Below are 17,341 nucleotides of genomic sequence, written 5' to 3' on the forward strand. Positions count from 1 at the left end.
AGAGGTGCTCAACTATACAAGAACATGAATGAAAACTGAGAAAATGGAGACAGCAAGGACTGGATTTTCCATGTGGATGAAGGTCCGCTTTTGTTTAACTTCAATCCAAAGTAAATATGCAAGTAGGCCTCAAATGGTTGAGCCCATGTCCAGAGTGTCTGCACACGACAGGAGGGTACATATAATACATATTCGATGCACAGGTATTATTGGGAGGACTTGTTAGAGACATTGTCCATTCCAGCTGGTTAAATAGAAATCAATGCACAAGTCCGGCAGACAGAGTCTACAATTTTTTCATTACTTCTGTTGGTCCATTAGTGTGTCAGGTAATGGCATGATAAACTTCAAAGAAATTACGAGGGGAGCAGGGTGGAGGAAAGCTGCGGACATTCATGTTCGCACTCAAACCATCTCTATCATATAAGCTTCTAGACACAAAGGAACTATTTCGCCAAGGTAAATAAGTTGGAATGTGAACCAGCTAAATTCACGCTCGAATTTCAGGAACATAAACGTGAATAATCAAGGCAACAATTCCTTCAACTATTTCTCATCCGCGGCAGAACGGCAGACAATGTAAGACAGTAATACTAATTTAACAAATGAATCCTACTGGATAAGAAAAATAAAAAAACACTCTAGGGCACGTAGAGTGCCAGATCGGAACTAGGGCATGTACACCCCTTTTCTCTCGTGCTTTGTGTACTAATCTCATCAATGCCGGCGCCGGTCACAAATGCTCTGAAATAGAGATTGTTCTGAATCATCTAAACCGACTTCATTTTCCTAACCGGCCGAACCAGTCAGCCTAGCCATCAACTACAATTGAAACTCTCCAGACCACGGTACGCAGAATAGAACAGTATTTCCAGTTTTGTTACCTACGCCAACTCAAAGCTGAATAGCCACCTCCGAAGACCTAGCTGTCAAAGGCGTCATCGTCGTCGTCGGGAAGAGGCAACGCTTGTGCTTGGGCGATCTCTGCCTCTAGCGCCGCCTGTGTCGCAATGTCGATTTGTACCTCCGGAGGAGCTAGCGCTGGCGACTCCACGAAGTGCAGATTCGGGTCACTGCCATCACCACCCACACCACGTCAGAAATCTCCAATTTCCACCCCCGCACATTTATCCCCCTGCATCCATCATCAGTACCTCCACCACCACCGCACTCTACTACTACCATCTCCCAAACCCTCCTTACCCGGCAAGCTTCCTCGCCAAATACAAGTACGGCTTCTCAAAGTTGTAGTTCGACTTCGCTGATATCTCGTAGTACTGCAGGTTCTTCTTCCTGTGGAAAGTCACCTGCTTCGCCTTCACCTGCCTGTTCTTCACGTCCACCTTGTTCCCGCACAGCACGATCGGAATGTTCTCGCACACCCTGCACAGGTCGCGATGCCAAGTTGGGACGTTCTTGTACGTCAGCCTTGCAGTCACGTCAAACATGATGATGGCGCATTGTCCGTGGATGCTGCGCAACACAATGAGGATTAGCCTGCGGACTCGGTTCACCCAACACAACAATCTCGGTGCCCCCAAAACTCAACAATAATGCATTATACCCACGAGAAACTCACTAGTATCCATCACGAAGTCCTCCGAATTTCTCCTGCCCGGCGGTATCCCAGCAGTAGAATCGGATGCGCCCACAATTGGTGAAGAAGTCGAGCGGGTGCACCTCTACGCCGATGGTTGCTGCACATACCAACGCAAAAGTTACATCAATATGCGTGGCTGCTAGAAGCTCAGATCTGATAGTAGACAACTACGAGCGCCTTAACGAAAACATACAAAAAAACAAAAAAAACGCCATGATTTCACAAACGAAAGCCACTTGTGGAATGAGTTCACTTACGTTCATACTTCTTTTCGAATTCACCGGTCAAGTGACGTTTTACGAACGTGGTCTTTCCTGCATCATCACTCCACTCCATTCCGTAAATGCCCAGAGATCGAGCACGACCTTACTCAAATATCACTTGAACCCTACAAAGCCCCTCCGGTTCAACGTGCATGGAAAGTACAAGCGGCAACGATTCACAAAATCTACATTATTGTGCCAAAATTGTACCTGTCCCTCCATCTCCAACAATGACGAGCTTGAAGCTTGGGCAGTTGTCGGGAGTTTTCTGACCTGGCAGAGCCTGCACGACCAGAGCACCGATTAAACGCTGATAATTTCTGCATTCCACACCATCTCCTAGCGAGAAAAAACAGGGCCGATCGACATACAAACGCGAAAACGTGACATCACAACAGGGGAGGGATCGAAAATATTGAAGAATATAAATACGAAGGCAATCAATATGTCGCTATCAGCCCTCCCAGGCCGAATGAAAATATCCAGAATCACTGACCATGCTCACAACACTGACAGATCAAACGAAAAAAAACAAAACAAAACAAATGGAACCCTGACACCACCATAGATATTCCACAAAATCTACACGCAGGCGGTGTAAAATCACGCTCTGGTAATAACAAAACAAGTAACGTTCAATCAAGAATTCTCTCTCAAGGATCCTCCACAATGTAAAAAACAAATAGGTACAAACTCGATCAAACCTTCTGTGCACTGCCACAAAATCTTCATCAACAGCGGACGAAAGAAGGAATATATATATATATATATATATATCAAGCATTAGTACCATGAATTAGACCGGGACGTCGATAATACTCAGAGCGGAACGGCGGTAACAACAATCCGGGGGGAAAAAGGCGGGGCAGCAACGATGCTGGCTGCAACGCCAATCCACGCGACGACGACAAGGAGACGGAGGCACAACAAGGTGGAACGCTGCGAGGATTTGAAGTCCCTTGAGAAAAGAAGGGGCGCCTCACACAGACGCAGCGAGCGCTTCAAACCGTTCGATGAGCCACGGCCAGGACCGTCGATGAGGCGAGTTGATAACGACATGGGCGGGTATAAGAAGGCCGTTCGAGTTTTTGTAGACGAGGAGGGCCTGAACCCTATTCTTGGCCATCGTTCTCTCTGCCAGGGGGCAAGGCCGAGGTGGGGGAGGGGGTGCGTTGTTTGTAAGCTACCCGGGCCCAGCCCGTTCGCTTGCCGCCCTCGGGGAGTTCGTTAGTTAGTTGTTTGGGAAGCGGGAGGGGAACCGGAAGGGGATGGAGCGGGAACTCCATGGGAACCAAAGGGGACGGAAGGGAGGTGTCCGAGTTACGGGTGCGGAGTCCGCGTTCTGGACACGCAGCAAAGGGGCCTGATGAGCAGGTTAGAGCCTAATTAATTTATTCCTCGGGCAGCTGTTCTGCCCGATCTCCGACTAGTTCATGGCGCATTTGCAAGGCTTGTTGTGGAATTCTGATCACGATATGACTTGAGCCGTCATTTCACTTCTTTACTGTTTGCTTGTTTGTGTGTTGAGGGTTCATGAGAGAGCATACACATTGTTTTTTTTCCCTTCGCTATTGTTTTGAACTGAATGATGAATAATCGTAACTCTTTAGTGGGTTGCAAATATAAAGTTTGGAATACACACTACGAACCCAAATGTTTTAATTTCATTTCATTGACTAGTTATATTGATTCCAACTTTTGATTGCATGTTCATACAACTGGTGAATAAGGGTATTTTTATAAAGGTAAATATTTTCAATCGCAATGAAACATGATCCAAAAATTCCTTAACTTTGTATGTGTATTGTGTTATTTATGTATGTGTGTGTGTACACAAAATCTAGTTATTTATAATGTTTGCCAGTGAGTTCCATATCCTAGGGCAGCTGAATTATTTTAAAAACAGTGTCAATCATGATTTTTATTTTAATACATGTTCAAGACACTTATGTGATACAGTTCATTGAGTGTCCTATGACTTCTAAACACAGAGGTCTCCTTGTTTGAAAAGGTGTTAACATTGACAAGTCTGATTTTTTAATCAAAGCAGCTATTTTCACATTAGTATATTACATTATATTACATTCTATAATAAATAAGTTAACCAATAAACAAGCACACAGAGACAGTTAATTTCAGCCCCTTGTTTCACATGCCAGCATGGCTTGTAAAACAATAAAAATGTGTGGATTAAATTACATTGTTTTCTGTCATCATATGTCCTACCAAACCATCAAAGGGCTCGACATTCTTGATTCTTTGTATTGTTTCCATGGAATTTCCATATGTAACATTTCTGTGTCAAGATCACTTAAAACAAAATAGCAAACAACAAACAAACAAATCCATCGACCAATGAGAAGAAGAAGAAGAAGGAGAAGAAAGAAAGAAAGAAAGAAAGAAAAGGAATAAAAGTTCGATTCTTGATAATTAAAACATGATTGGGATTTTTAGAATAATGACTTGTAAATACAAAACAATTGATTCACACGTAACATTAATGCCTAGAGTAGGTTGTTCAACAATCTTAAAGCTGTTTCACTTTTGAAACACATGATCTCATTTACATAGTCCAATCTATACCTTTTTACCTACTTCTAATGGTTAAACAGAGGATTTATACCTTATTGTTGAAAACAACAACATCAACAACAACAACAGCAGCAGTAATTAATAGTAGTATTTCATAGCTCAATTACATGGTGTAATTCCACCCGTTTGTATTGCAGGACAGCTTGGGGCAAAATAGGGCAAGAGCTGCTTCTACGTAGGCCGGACATTGACCTTCGCAACCAGCGTAAAAGGATACTTTGGTTCGCCACGTGGCGACGCCACGCTGTACATCTTTTGCTGTCCACGTCAATCAATTAGAAACTCCAGAGGAAAAGGTGTCAAGGATCGTTCGCTCATCTTTCGAACAGCGATGTTCCCTCCCAACGGAACTTTGGTACACATGGACGGGAGTCACGAGAACCAGCCAAGTGTTGCACATCCATCAGCTGCTTTTTTACGTGGCAGCTTAACTGGGTGTCTTCGAGACGCACCCAAAGAGTTACTGCTTGAAGCTGCTCCGTGCGTACGTAGTAAAAATTGAAAGGGGTAAAAGGTGGCTGAACCTTTTTTCTTTCTCCTGTTTGTTCAAATATTTGTCTATATAACTTTTTTTTTAATGTTTGTTTGTTTGTGAAAACCAAATATTTGTTGATTTTAGTTCAGTTCACTTCAGTGTGTGTGTATATGTATGAGACTTCATAATGGGAACTGAATAAACTGATTGTGAAGAATGTCATGTTAAGAGACACACACATAAAATTCAATATGTATTTTTGATACTGTAATATTAATGTATGCTGAATTAAAGGTTATTTGGTTTTGCCAGTGAGAACATTTGAATTGGTATGTGACATCATTTGCATGGGATGTTTATACATATAGTTGCTTGGATGCTTGGATTAAAGTCTGGAACCTTATTTTACAATTTGTACCTTTAAAAAAGCTTAAAGTTCTTATGGTTTGTGTGGATGTTAAATATTTTTATTTATGTTGTGATTGTCGTTTCATGTGCAGTCATCTGAAATCAAAATACTCATGTTTAGAACAATAGATCATGGAGTTTCATGTTTCTTAGTTCTATGATTGTATCAAGGTTTAGATTGTTTTACTGTATGTATATTAAAAGCACTATTTAAAAAATAGCATTTGTCAACAAAAAACTGTGTTTGATACAAATTATTCGCAACATGTCAAAAGATAATTTTGAATTAGATTTGTGAAGAAAGACGACTTTGAATCACATTTACAACAGAAGACAAAAAAATAAAGCCTGTACAGAGCAACCATAGATTTTTTTCTTGAATTTGAATTTTTGTTTTTTAAAACAAATTAATCCGGTGATAATTTAAAAAATTACAAAATTTTAATGCATCAGATGCATGGCCTTGTATTCTCCAGACAACCTCTACATCTCGGGGCTTAAACAAGCTGACAGTGTCCAGGACTGTTCTGCATGGAAAATGAGCGCGGAGTTAATCCGCAACTCGTGTGTACGTGGCGTCAAAATCCGTATTTACAAGGGTCTTTCTCCCATATGCCAGAGGACGACAATTACACTAAAAAAGGTCACGCCGTCGTGGCATTCATCTGGCGACGACGCAGCCCAATTCTCATCAGAATTAACTAGTTACCATACCATTGGGTTTCACAGGACACTCGATTTACACAACAGAGTGCAGGCTGGCCCAGATAGCTTACAAATAACGCACCACCCAGGGCCGCAGCCCAAGGCCAGTCAACGGGCACCGGGTCGGGCTGGAGCCCCTTCCAGCCCGGCCTGCCGACAATAGGGTTTCGGGGAACAGATGGAGAAAGAGGAGGCGACCGATCGCCATGAAGGCCTCGTCGGCCGCGTGTGCTCCTCATCCAACGGCGATGACGGCGCTCATCCAAGGGTCCAGATCCCGCCTCAGGCTGGCTGTCTCTACCCCTGGGAAACCCCGCTTCCCCGCTTGACATGAGAAAGAGTTGAAATCCATCACAACCATGATGAGCTTCCCTGTTTGCGGTGTTGTGACGAAGCTGGTTTTGGCACTCTTCCCTCCCGCGTTGTTTTAGAAGCCAGCGCGTTCGATTTCTTTTGTTCGCTCTTGTTCAGCTTCGAATCATGGTACGTAGCTCTGCTTCTTCGCTTTTTTTTTTTTTTTTTTTTTTTTTTTTTTTTTTCTTTTCGAGTTCGAGCTTTGTATGTCTGTTTTGTTTTGATTTTGTTACGTGCTTTTATTTTTCGTAGCACTCGCTGCCTACTTCACGCGCACTGCGATTATGAAACAATTTGGAGCTTGATGGTTTGGGATTTAACATCAGTGGAGGTGTTCTACGATACGATTGTCTAATCTCAGAGACGTTGTTTTAGCAGTTTATGCAAGCGTGGTCGTTTGTTGATAGATATTAACTGCTCCGTGCTGGAGATTGGTTAGTAGTGGCTCTAGTGGTTGCGCTGTTGTGTCGCAGTCATCTACACGGTGGTTGCGACTTTGATACGCTTTGAAGGTATTAAGCTCTCGTGTGAAGTATTGATCTGTTGATTTATCTCAATCGATTGGTGTTCTGTTTTTTCAGGCATTGCCCGGGCAGCAGACTCCCGACAATTGCCCGCACTTCAAACTTGTCATCGTTGGAGATGGAGGCACAGGTAGTGTCTACCTTTTGTAGCTTGAGTGGAGTCATCTATTTGTTTTGTCTCTGAGTTAAGAACTCCTGAGTGATGGTCTTCGAAAAATATCTCTGTATGGAAAAGCTTAGGTAAAGATGCTAAGAGTTCGCGTGGTTTTTGTTGATTCAGGAAAGACTACATTTGTTAAGCGCCATTTGACCGGTGAATTTGAAAAAAAATACGAACGTGAGTACAGCACTAACTGACAAACTGCCATCTCACCTGATCCTTCATAGTCTCATTCACTGGAGACCTATTGTGTCCGTAAGCAGCTTGATATGCATACCTGACGCCATTTGCTCCATATCTGAATCAGCTTTACTTGACATTGGTATGTGCAGCAACCATCGGCGTAGAGGTGCACCCGCTCGACTTCTTCACCAATTGTGGGCGCATCCGATTCTACTGCTGGGATACCGCCGGGCAGGAGAAATTCGGAGGACTTCGTGATGGATACTAGTGAGTTTCTCGTGGGTATAATGCATTATTGTTGAGTTTTGGGGGCACCGAGATTGTTGTGTTGGGTGAACCGAGTCCGCAGGCTAATCCTCATTGTGTTGCGCAGCATCCACGGACAATGCGCCATCATCATGTTTGACGTGACTGCAAGGCTGACGTACAAGAACGTCCCAACTTGGCATCGCGACCTGTGCAGGGTGTGCGAGAACATTCCGATCGTGCTGTGCGGGAACAAGGTGGACGTGAAGAACAGGCAGGTGAAGGCGAAGCAGGTGACTTTCCACAGGAAGAAGAACCTGCAGTACTACGAGATATCAGCGAAGTCGAACTACAACTTTGAGAAGCCGTACTTGTATTTGGCGAGGAAGCTTGCCGGGTAAGGAGGGTGTGGGAGATGGTAGTAGTAGAGTGCGGTGGTGGTGGAGGTACTGATGATGGATGCAGGGGGATAAATGTGCGGGGGTGGGAATTGGAGATTTCTGACGTGGTGTGGGTGGTGATGGCAGTGACCCGAATCTGCACTTCGTGGAGTCGCCAGCGCTAGCTCCTCCGGAGGTACAAATCGACATTGCGACACAGGCGGCGCTAGAGGCAGAGATCGCCCAAGCACAAGCGTTGCCTCTTCCCGACGACGACGATGACGCCTTTGACAGCTAGATTCTCGAAGCTTGTGCTGCTAGGCTGTGGCTGGTGGTGCTTTATGTGTGGTTGATCGCTGGGCGTGATGAGGGTGTAATGAAGGCGTATTTGTAGGCAGTTCACGACATTCTCTAATCCTGGGTAGATGAGGATAATGGACGGTCGTTATTGAGGAAAGCATTTTATTGTAGGTTAAATATAATTGAGGTGGGTCTCAGTTCCCTTCGAGAGCTCCTCTTGCCCTTCGTTTCTTTCATCACTGCACTCAACTTGATTAGAGGCGAAGGTTTTGTTGAAGGAGGAAACATCAAGTGAGACGATCTTGTTACCCTTATACGGCAGCTGATTTGGATAATTCCGGTGAAATGAATTCGAAGATACGGCTGTGCTTCTGTGCCAGCTTTAAGAAAAATTATTGTTGGACAACTCCATGTTTATCTTACCATGCTGATATGTAAAACTGCTGAGTGGAAAAGTCCTGAGAGTGTTCAGTGTCTTGGGTACTGAGCTGTTTATCGATTCAACAATGTACACGATTGAAAGTTGGTTCGAAGAGAAGTGAACACAGCTGAATGATATGTTTTGTGCAATGTTGGTACTGATGTTGGTAACTGACTGGAAGACATGGTTCGAAAACTTGACTAACATAGAGATGGGAGGTTGGGTTTACATTCATCATTTTTGAAAACTGTTTTTGTCTTTAAGGCTTAAAAACAATTAATTTATTTGGTAACTAGTTGAACATTCAATCTTGTTGAACCGAACATGCCTGTATCCATCGATTCGACATGATTGGAAAGTAAAATAGGCTAAGTAATATAGCTACTTCTACGTATGCTTTGTAACTGTTTTGACGAATGTATTTCAGACATTTATTACATGTTTCGAAAAGAAGGAAACCCCGAAAATGTACTTGTAGCCGTTGTTATAGACAATTATAGTAGTGATGAAAGTTTATCTTACTTGAACGTTCTGTTCCATGGAAACACTTTCTACTCTGACTGTGTACGCCCGATGTATTTGTAACAAATCCTTGAATGAGTGAAGCAATTGTCCAATGTTACCATTATCATATCTCCTTTATTAAGAAACACCCCTCCAAGGCCAAATCAAGGTTGTGTAAAAGCTTTTTCGTTACACTCTTCCAGTAGGTTTCAACTTCATGTTGTACATGCAGTTAATCGGTACCTTGATGAGATGATATCAATTATTGCCAAATTTTACAACTGTTGCATTTCGTGTGAATGCTTTCTAAATATGTCCGGGCTAATTGTTGTTTTAGAGATTTCTTTTAGTTGGTAGCTGTAGATGATGTTACTGTTACTGTTCAACTATTAAATGCTACTTGTCTCAATTATTTTTCTTTTCAAATAGACTCTTTTCACATCAACAAAACTCATATAAAGATTTTTCAACTAATCTTCTCTTATGAGTGATGATTTGGTTCCAATCATTATGTTTGATTTAATGCATCTTCTGTTCTACAAAACTTTATATTTTAGAGAGTGATATTTATCATTGTTTGCATATAGCCAAAAATAAATTGTGCTCATTCCATATTGTACTAATTCATTACAAAAACTTTTTCTATTCATTTTGTACTTCAGTGGTAATAATTAAATTAATACGAAAAATATCATTTTTTCTGTTATTAGAAGAGATTGTTATTTACAAATTTGTAAGTAACTTTTGCATAATAATAAAACATTGCTCTACATTTTTAATCTGATCGTCCAGTAGATTATCCAGTTGAGTACTTGAAGCTTTTGACTTTAAGTTTTTTATAAAATTTTAAAGTTCTAATACAAACCTAAATGTCGATAATGCATTTCTTCGCCATAAAACTGACATCTACATTATATTGCCTTGGCATATGCAACAAATCAACATACATGTAAAATAACAATGCATGACTTTCACAAATATTATATTAATTTCTTTGAGGATATTTTGAGTGCTTTAAAATGCAGTAAGAGATGAACTGAAAGAAGACAGTTTATTTTTTCATCAACAAAATTTGAAGAACATGTCACATAATTAAATATAATTTGTAACCTTTATGATTGATACATTAATAATAGTTTAATAGGCAATTGGATAAGATGATGATGAAACTCTAGATGTGATTGGTAATGAAGAAGATATATATTTTTAATTTATTGCTAACATCTCTATTCATGGGAATGGAAAAAATTACAACAAAATTAAAATTGGTGTAACTATATTTGTTGAGATAGATTTACAATCTTTGTTTACAGTGATTGTCAGTTGTGCAATGCCAGATGTTGTTTTATTGAAGTGTACACATCAACTATACAGATTTGATATTTAAATGTTTAGTGGAAAAAAATATGCGATTTGATGTAAATAATGATAAAATAAAATAAAAAAGAAACAAAAAGATAATTTATTGATAATAATGAGATGTAGGTACTAGTTTGACTATATATATATATATATATATATAATTTTATTTTTTTAATTTTTATATATCATCTGATAGTTGGTATACAATGCCACAAAATGTCGAACTTGTAGCAAAATATTATAGAATTTATCTTAATGTATACATTTTCAATCTAACCATAATTAAATTAAATAATTAATTAACTAATTTTTAGCATCCAATTCTTTTATGGTAAATAAAAATAATAGAAAAAATATATATGAACATATATAATATATAAGAATATGTGCAAGCATATGCATATAAATATATAAACATCTTTTGTTTTTTGTTTAATCAATTAAATTTATTTTAATTACATACAAGTATTTTTTATATATATATATAGGAAATTGCTAAAACAATATTCTATATTATTAAAGTCTCACTCAAAAAGGTATTGTCATTGTATATATCACAATCATATTTAAGATTGCACTTTGCAATTCCTTTTGGGACATTTTAGAGAAGATCAGCAAGTGTCAAATAAATGATATTGAACTTTTATATTTAAAAAATAAAAATAAAAATTATAATAAGCTATAGGAAAGATAATATCATAATGTAATAATAAACTATAAATAAAATAAAATAAAATAAAAGATGTATAGTTACAAAATAGAAACAAGTTAGAATAAATATTGGCACAGATAGAGGAATTAAAGAGTCTTGAATTAAGATCAAAATAGAAGAAATTTATTAAAAAGATTAAATATAGTCTTATTATTACGTCTATACAAACTACATATTAAGAATGTAATGTGATAACTTTTTGGGAATCCTAAAACTTGTTGCTTATGTATCCAACTTGTAGATTATTTCTACAGTAGCATCTGAAAGTTAAATAAAATTTTGGAGAGGTTTTCATAACCATGTAATATATCCATGAAAATAAGTAGATCTAATATACATTAATAAAATTTCTTTGTTATATTTTGAAATAGATGTTATTTATTTAATATGTTTAAAACTACTTCTACTTTCTTCAATTTATTTATGTTTATCTCTTACATATTTTTCTTTTCTTAACTTGTATGGGCATCTTTTAGATTAACTTCTTTTATAAATAAATTTTCTACAAGAAATTGTGGAGTTACTTTATGGATTGATGAGGAGCAAGATTTAGTAAATAATGTTTTATTTTTAATTTATACTCTATATAAAGATAATAGATAATTATTTTAAACTACATATAATCTTATATATTTAAAAAATAAGAACATCTATATATTTAATTATTATTATTGCATCCATAAGCATCTTTAAATAAGACACTTCAAATGCCATCAAAGATAGTGTCTATCTCTAATAATATCTCTAAGTATAAAGACTCGCTTATAAGGTCATGGTACTACACATGTTGAATCTCATTATCTATTTGAAGAAGGCTATGTCTTTTTTAAAGATCTTCATTTTAATTTTAGTATTGTAAAATTTGATGCAATTTCAAGTTTTTTATTTAGTAATTTTGCAAATAATAGCTCTTATGATAAATTTACTTTCTCTTGGTTTTTCAACTTACATAAATATCTAAAAATTAATATATATATATATATATATATATATATTTGTTTTATTTTTTGTTTTTTGTTTTTTATAAATTTAAATTATATACCTATAAACAAATGATAATTGATTCAGGAAAATACTATTAATGGTAGTAAAAATACATTTTGGCTTATATTCAATCTTTTTAGATAGGTCTCATATACACTCACTAAGTACATATTTATTCTAATTTATTTGAATATTTTTTCAAATCAAAGTTTTATTTTATTTTATTTTTTTAAATCTTAAATTTTTTTAATCTTAAATGTATGTAATAGTACTTGCTTTATATTCACCATTGTCATATAAATATAAAAATATAAAATTTCTATAGAGGAAAAAATAATTAAACATAGTGTCTAACAAACAATAGTAGTTTGTACAAGAATAATAGTTATTAATGCATATTGATGCTTTTTAAGCAAAAGATAGTCCAATTTCAATAAAAAGAAATAGAATTTTCATATTTTTTGTATGACTTTTCAAATTGTGAAGGGAGTGATTTTAAACAAGCTTCTAAAATGACAATACATTTATATGGCACTAAAAAGTATGAAATAAAATAAAGAATAGATATTGTTATATATATATATATATATATATATATATATATATATATATTAAAATTTAAAATTTAAAATATAGATTATTGAATAAAAATAATAAAATAAAAAATATATGTGACACATTTATATTACATTTTAGATTATATCAAGAGGCATTTACAAATTTATAACTTCATCCGAAATTTTTTGTATAGAATGATAAAAACTATTTTTGATTTACAAACTAAAATTAGTCAATATCATGTAGAAACATACCCTCATACAAGTTTCATTTCCAAGAAATAAATAAACAAATAAATAAAACATTAAATTTACAACTTCAAATATAATGTTTTTGAAAAAAAATAAAAATAGAAATTAAAATTAGTACTCATATTATTAATGTAAGATGTAAGAATTGCTATCAACATTTGGTCTAAGACTATTTCTACTTTTATTAAAATTAATTTTTATCATTAAATTTCCCACATAACAAATAAAAAACTATTTTTTGTTGGTTTTGGAATGTCATCTTATTCACATATTAAGTCTTTGTCAACCAACTCAAAGACTAGAATTCTTTTTATTTCCAATACACAATATTTGATAAGTACCTACCATAAGTTTACAATCTGGTAAAAAAATCTATAGTTCACAATGTTTTATGCTTCAAGACTATTTATATTTAGTTTTCCACTATTATTAATGGTCATTAAAAAAAGTCATCTTGGTGGAATATGGTAAAAGATACTAGTTTATAACTATATAAGCCATAAAAAAAGGAGAATGTTAAATATATTTAAGTGTTTAGTAAATTCACTTATCCACAATAAAGAATACAATAATCATGGTGAATGTGGTTGGTATTCATTGGTTTTAGATCCAATAGTAGAGAAATGAATTTCGAGGTCATTTTTTTTCCATGATGGGTGGGTAAATTTAGTAAAAGCTTGGGTCTATTTAAAATTCTCCTAAAAGAAAAAAAAGAAAAAGAAAAGAAAAAATCTTAATTCACCACAAAAATGTGATAGGATATGGACCTCCAATGAAATAATCTACAAATCCATAGTGGGAACAAGAGTCGTCTAGATTAGAAAATATTCTCCTTCAAATATCTACGAGGATCCATATTAATAAAAACAAATAAATTAAAATATTAAATATGAACCCATTAGTCTGACTACGTGGAGAGAAGGGGCGGTCATGGACCCCCGATTCAAGTTCCACGACAGTCCCACGTGCGAGGGGTATCGAGCATCGGTCCCCGTATCCACGCCATCCATCGGCGCCCAGTACTGACCCTGAAATTATCCGAGTCAGATAAGCATGCCAAGTCGACAGAGGCCAAGTGGCAACCCCCTATAGAAGCAAGCTTCTCGCAGCTTCCAGTTTCCATCTCGCTCTGTTCTAGTCTCCATTTTCGAAGCTCCCTCCTCCTCCTCCGCGTGCTGCCAAGCTTTTGCACCGATTTCGATCCCGTTGGTTTTGTCTTTTCAAACCACGATTGACACCAGTGCTAGCGCATACCTCGGTCCTGACGCCGCTTCCTGTGCGATTCTCACCCTGAGGAGTTTCGTTGTCTAATTTGTCTTCTATGACCTGTTGTAGGGTTCGAAAGCTGATCTTTGTTTCGAGTTTTTGGAGTGTTCTGCGAGTCGCGTTTTGGTTTAATGTGAAAGTGGATGTTTTTTTGTTTTTTGTTTTTCTGCTGCACTCTGATTTCACCCGTTTTCTATTTGTGCTACATTGCAGAAGTCTGTTCGATTTCGTCATGGCAGACACAAAGATTATCAAGGAGGAGAACCCTGAGCTTTTCAGGAACCCTGGGAAGGGTTGGGTAGACCATGTGCATCAGCAGAACCTTAAGAAGGGCATTGAGCGTCTAGATCGGCGTTCGGAGCACCCGAACAAGGGCGCTGTGAAGAAACACGGCCACGGTGGTAAGTTTACGGTCGACGGGCCGTACCGAGAGGAAGACTACGCCAATCCTGTTCCCGTTGCGATGGACAAGAACGATCCCAACTACGTGGACCCTGAAGAAGAAGAGGCCGACAATGACGCAGGAGTTCCTGTGAGCGACACTGCCAAGGATGCCGACACCAGCGCTGGCGCTGCACATCCAGCAGTATGACTCCTCAGTTTTGTAAACCTTTTGGTTCTCCTACACGAACGTAACCGTCGCTGACAATGGGACGTAGAGCCTTGGCGTGTTTAGTACGACCGCATTCTGCTCGCGGGGAGCCTTAAGACATCCGCAAGCTTAACCCCAATCCTAGTAAATACTTCCTATGCGATACATCTCTCAAGGATATATTAGCGATTCCAACTAAATGCATAAGTGTACATAATTAGTTATCAGCATTCAGTTCAAACGAGGGTTGTGTGAGTACGAACTAAATGCTGAGATGTATACAGTGATCCAGCTTCATATGCAATTTAGTTAAGCCTGCCATATTCGAATCCTAAGCAAGGTGATGGTAACTACCAGTGCATGAAAATTCAGTTCGTTGCAGATTCATCGATCATCAGTGTTCAAGATTGCAATTCGATGCTACAGAACTGAATTCATTTGGCAATTGGAAGGCATTGCTTGTTCACATCGTGACTTAGATTTTTGCTCTTGCTCTAGTAAAGTAGAGCCTCCGGTTCGAGATTCAACAGCTATTCCTCTTCTTCCAAGATGAGATAGTATCTTCTGTCTACATGTACGGTGATGTCTTGATTTAATAAAACATTTGCATCGTGTTGAATCATGTCGTCGTGGAATCCATGCACGGTGTTGTCACAAGAATGTTGCACTTGTCACACGCGGCACTCTTTAAATGTAGTGAATTGGAGAAGCTGGCATGCAACTTTTTTACAGTTGCGCCGAGGTATTACATTCAGAGTTTTGAAGTGAATGTAAAGGACAAACAACACAATAACATTTGTTCCAGCACCAAAGCTTACCAGAAGTCAAGCTGAAACATCAAATGCTAACTATTTTCTTACATTTCAAAATAAGTTACTAAAAATGTTCCATATATACTAAAAATGCTAAATATAAAGTATTTTGCATAAATGTTTTTTTTTTTTTTTTTTTTTTTTTTTTTTTTTTGTGTATTATTTTTGCAATAGGTAGTCTCACTTGTTTGCTTGAATATTTTAGAGCATTGATGTAAGTGTAAAAAATCACATTGAACATTCAGTCAATAAATTCTAAGTAATGTCATAAGAAAATACTTATATATATATATATATATATATATATATATTTGTTTAATCATCAAATACTTCAAAGTGAATGTTTAATTATCAAACAAGTAGTGGACATATGAATTAAAATTTCTATACTATTCAAATTAAATTGTGAAAATATATATATTTTTTTAGTTTTTTAGTTTTTATATATCAAAAGAAGTATGGTAGTATTTATATTTTGAATATACAATCATTTTATTAAATTTACAATAAAATATAATTTTTAATGAAATGATTTTAATTTATCAATTTATCATAGAGATGTATAATTGTACCTTGCATAATTTATAATGTTGGTAGATGAAAATTTAATAAATTATACATGGTTTATAGATTATGTCGAATTGTATAATTTCAACATTTTAAGGTGATTTGAGCTATAAAAGAATATATAATCAATGTTGTGCTATTAATTATGCAAAAATGTGTATATTAATTATAGTTTAATTGGCTTCAATAAACTTCTCATTATTAACACATACAATGAACTATTCTTTGGTTTCATCATCATCTTCTTCTTTTCATCTTCTCCTTGTTTTGTAGCAAAGAAAAATCTAACCTAATGAAGGTTAAGTAATTTTTAAAAGGCACTAATAAAATTTTGTTTCTTTGATATAGTATGCAACTATAATGATATGCCAAAAGACGAAGAAAGCAAATATAGAGATAGTTAGTAGCAAAAGTTGGAAAAAATGCAAGCACATTGTACAAATTATAAGATCTCATTGTTTTTTGGTTTTATAACTAGACACACAAAATTAACAAAATATAACTAATAAAAATGTACAACTTTTTTTTTTTCACTCTTTTTCATGTCAAAATTTGAAAAATGTTCAATATCAAAAAATTACAAAAAATTAAATTAGATGCATACTTTAATTTGACCTTGCAAAGTAAGCAAAAAAAGAATTTAGTCTTGTCAAAGCCCTCTTACAACCAATAATTTTGAATACTTTTTTACATCATGAAGAATATAAGAAAATGAATAGTGAAGAATTAGCCAATTGTTGCAAATGCATGCTTCATGTTTTAGGAGTAGATTTAGCATTATAAAGATAGACAGATTAATATCAATTGTATTGTCATTTGTAAGAAAGAAGAAAAATTGTGCAAAATGTTCAACATTTTTGAAGAGAAAAAAATCCAAGTTTTCAAATGGTTAGATGGTTCATTGCAAAAATAAATAAATAAATAAATAAATAAAAATTATCTTTTCTCCTTGTATAGAAAGAGCAAAAGTGTAGATGCAATGACAATAATAGAATATTTATTTAAGTTGAGAGATTTGATCATGAAAATATTTTAATATGGATGAATTGGTGTCGTATTATGTGAAAGTCAAACCAAGAATATATTAGCCATTTAGTTGATTAATGGTTTGATCTTTCTTTA

The 17,341-nt window shown here is 36.2% G+C and overlaps 3 protein-coding genes across 4 annotated transcripts; 2 read left to right on the top strand and 1 right to left on the bottom strand.

Annotated features, from left to right (window-relative positions):
* Positions 1 to 464: 464 nt before the first annotated feature.
* Positions 465 to 2,807, bottom strand: LOC112276126 (GTP-binding nuclear protein Ran1A). The gene is made up of 6 exons (XM_024507172.3): positions 2,654 to 2,807; positions 2,074 to 2,146; positions 1,858 to 1,914; positions 1,580 to 1,697; positions 1,204 to 1,473; positions 465 to 1,073 (listed from the first exon to the last, which is right to left on the bottom strand). Exons 1-6 carry the CDS (start codon positions 2,654 to 2,656, stop codon positions 923 to 925), a joined length of 672 nt encoding a protein of 223 aa, XP_024362940.1. The 5' UTR covers positions 2,657 to 2,807; the 3' UTR covers positions 465 to 922.
* A 3,621-nt stretch (positions 2,808 to 6,428) lies between these two features.
* Positions 6,429 to 8,596, top strand: LOC112276192 (GTP-binding nuclear protein Ran1A). The gene is made up of 6 exons (XM_024507292.3): positions 6,429 to 6,526; positions 6,979 to 7,051; positions 7,202 to 7,258; positions 7,414 to 7,531; positions 7,638 to 7,907; positions 8,038 to 8,596. The coding sequence occupies exons 1-6, from the start codon at positions 6,524 to 6,526 to the stop codon at positions 8,186 to 8,188; spliced, it is 672 nt and encodes a 223-aa protein (XP_024363060.1). The 5' UTR covers positions 6,429 to 6,523; the 3' UTR covers positions 8,189 to 8,596.
* A 5,519-nt stretch (positions 8,597 to 14,115) lies between these two features.
* LOC112276177 (uncharacterized) lies at positions 14,116 to 15,462 on the top strand. 2 transcript variants are annotated; one of them, XM_024507266.3, is made up of 2 exons: positions 14,116 to 14,258; positions 14,462 to 15,462. In XM_024507266.3, the coding sequence occupies exon 2, from the start codon at positions 14,481 to 14,483 to the stop codon at positions 14,838 to 14,840; it is 360 nt and encodes a 119-aa protein (XP_024363034.1). In that variant the 5' UTR covers positions 14,116 to 14,258; positions 14,462 to 14,480; the 3' UTR covers positions 14,841 to 15,462. The 2 variants fall into 2 exon arrangements, with proteins under 2 accessions (XP_024363034.1, XP_024363035.1); XM_024507267.3 differs by having other exon boundaries at positions 14,465 to 15,462.
* Positions 15,463 to 17,341: the final 1,879 nt, after the last annotated feature.

This window comes from Physcomitrium patens, chromosome 23 (assembly GCF_059467195.1).
Source record: "Physcomitrium patens ecotype Gransden chromosome 23, ASM5946719v1, whole genome shotgun sequence".
NCBI classification, from domain to species: Eukaryota; Viridiplantae; Streptophyta; class Bryopsida; order Funariales; family Funariaceae; genus Physcomitrium; species Physcomitrium patens.

Excerpts from the sequence above, each read along its gene's own strand:
- LOC112276126 (XM_024507172.3), bottom strand. Across the intron at positions 1,915-2,073 it reads TGTTGGAGATGGAGGGACAG|GAAAGACCACGTTCGTAAAA; the intron begins GTACAATTTTGG and ends GTGATGATGCAG. Across the intron at positions 1,474-1,579 it reads GGACTTCGTGATGGATACTA|CATCCACGGACAATGCGCCA; the intron begins GTGAGTTTCTCG and ends TGTGTTGCGCAG.
- LOC112276192 (XM_024507292.3), top strand. Across the intron at positions 7,052-7,201 it reads CGTTGGAGATGGAGGCACAG|GAAAGACTACATTTGTTAAG; the intron begins GTAGTGTCTACC and ends TTGTTGATTCAG. Across the intron at positions 7,908-8,037 it reads TTGGCGAGGAAGCTTGCCGG|TGACCCGAATCTGCACTTCG; the intron begins GTAAGGAGGGTG and ends TGGTGATGGCAG.
- LOC112276177 (XM_024507266.3), top strand. The coding sequence starts at position 14,481 with ATGGCAGACACAAAGATTATCAAGGAGGAGAACCCTGAGCTTTTCAGG.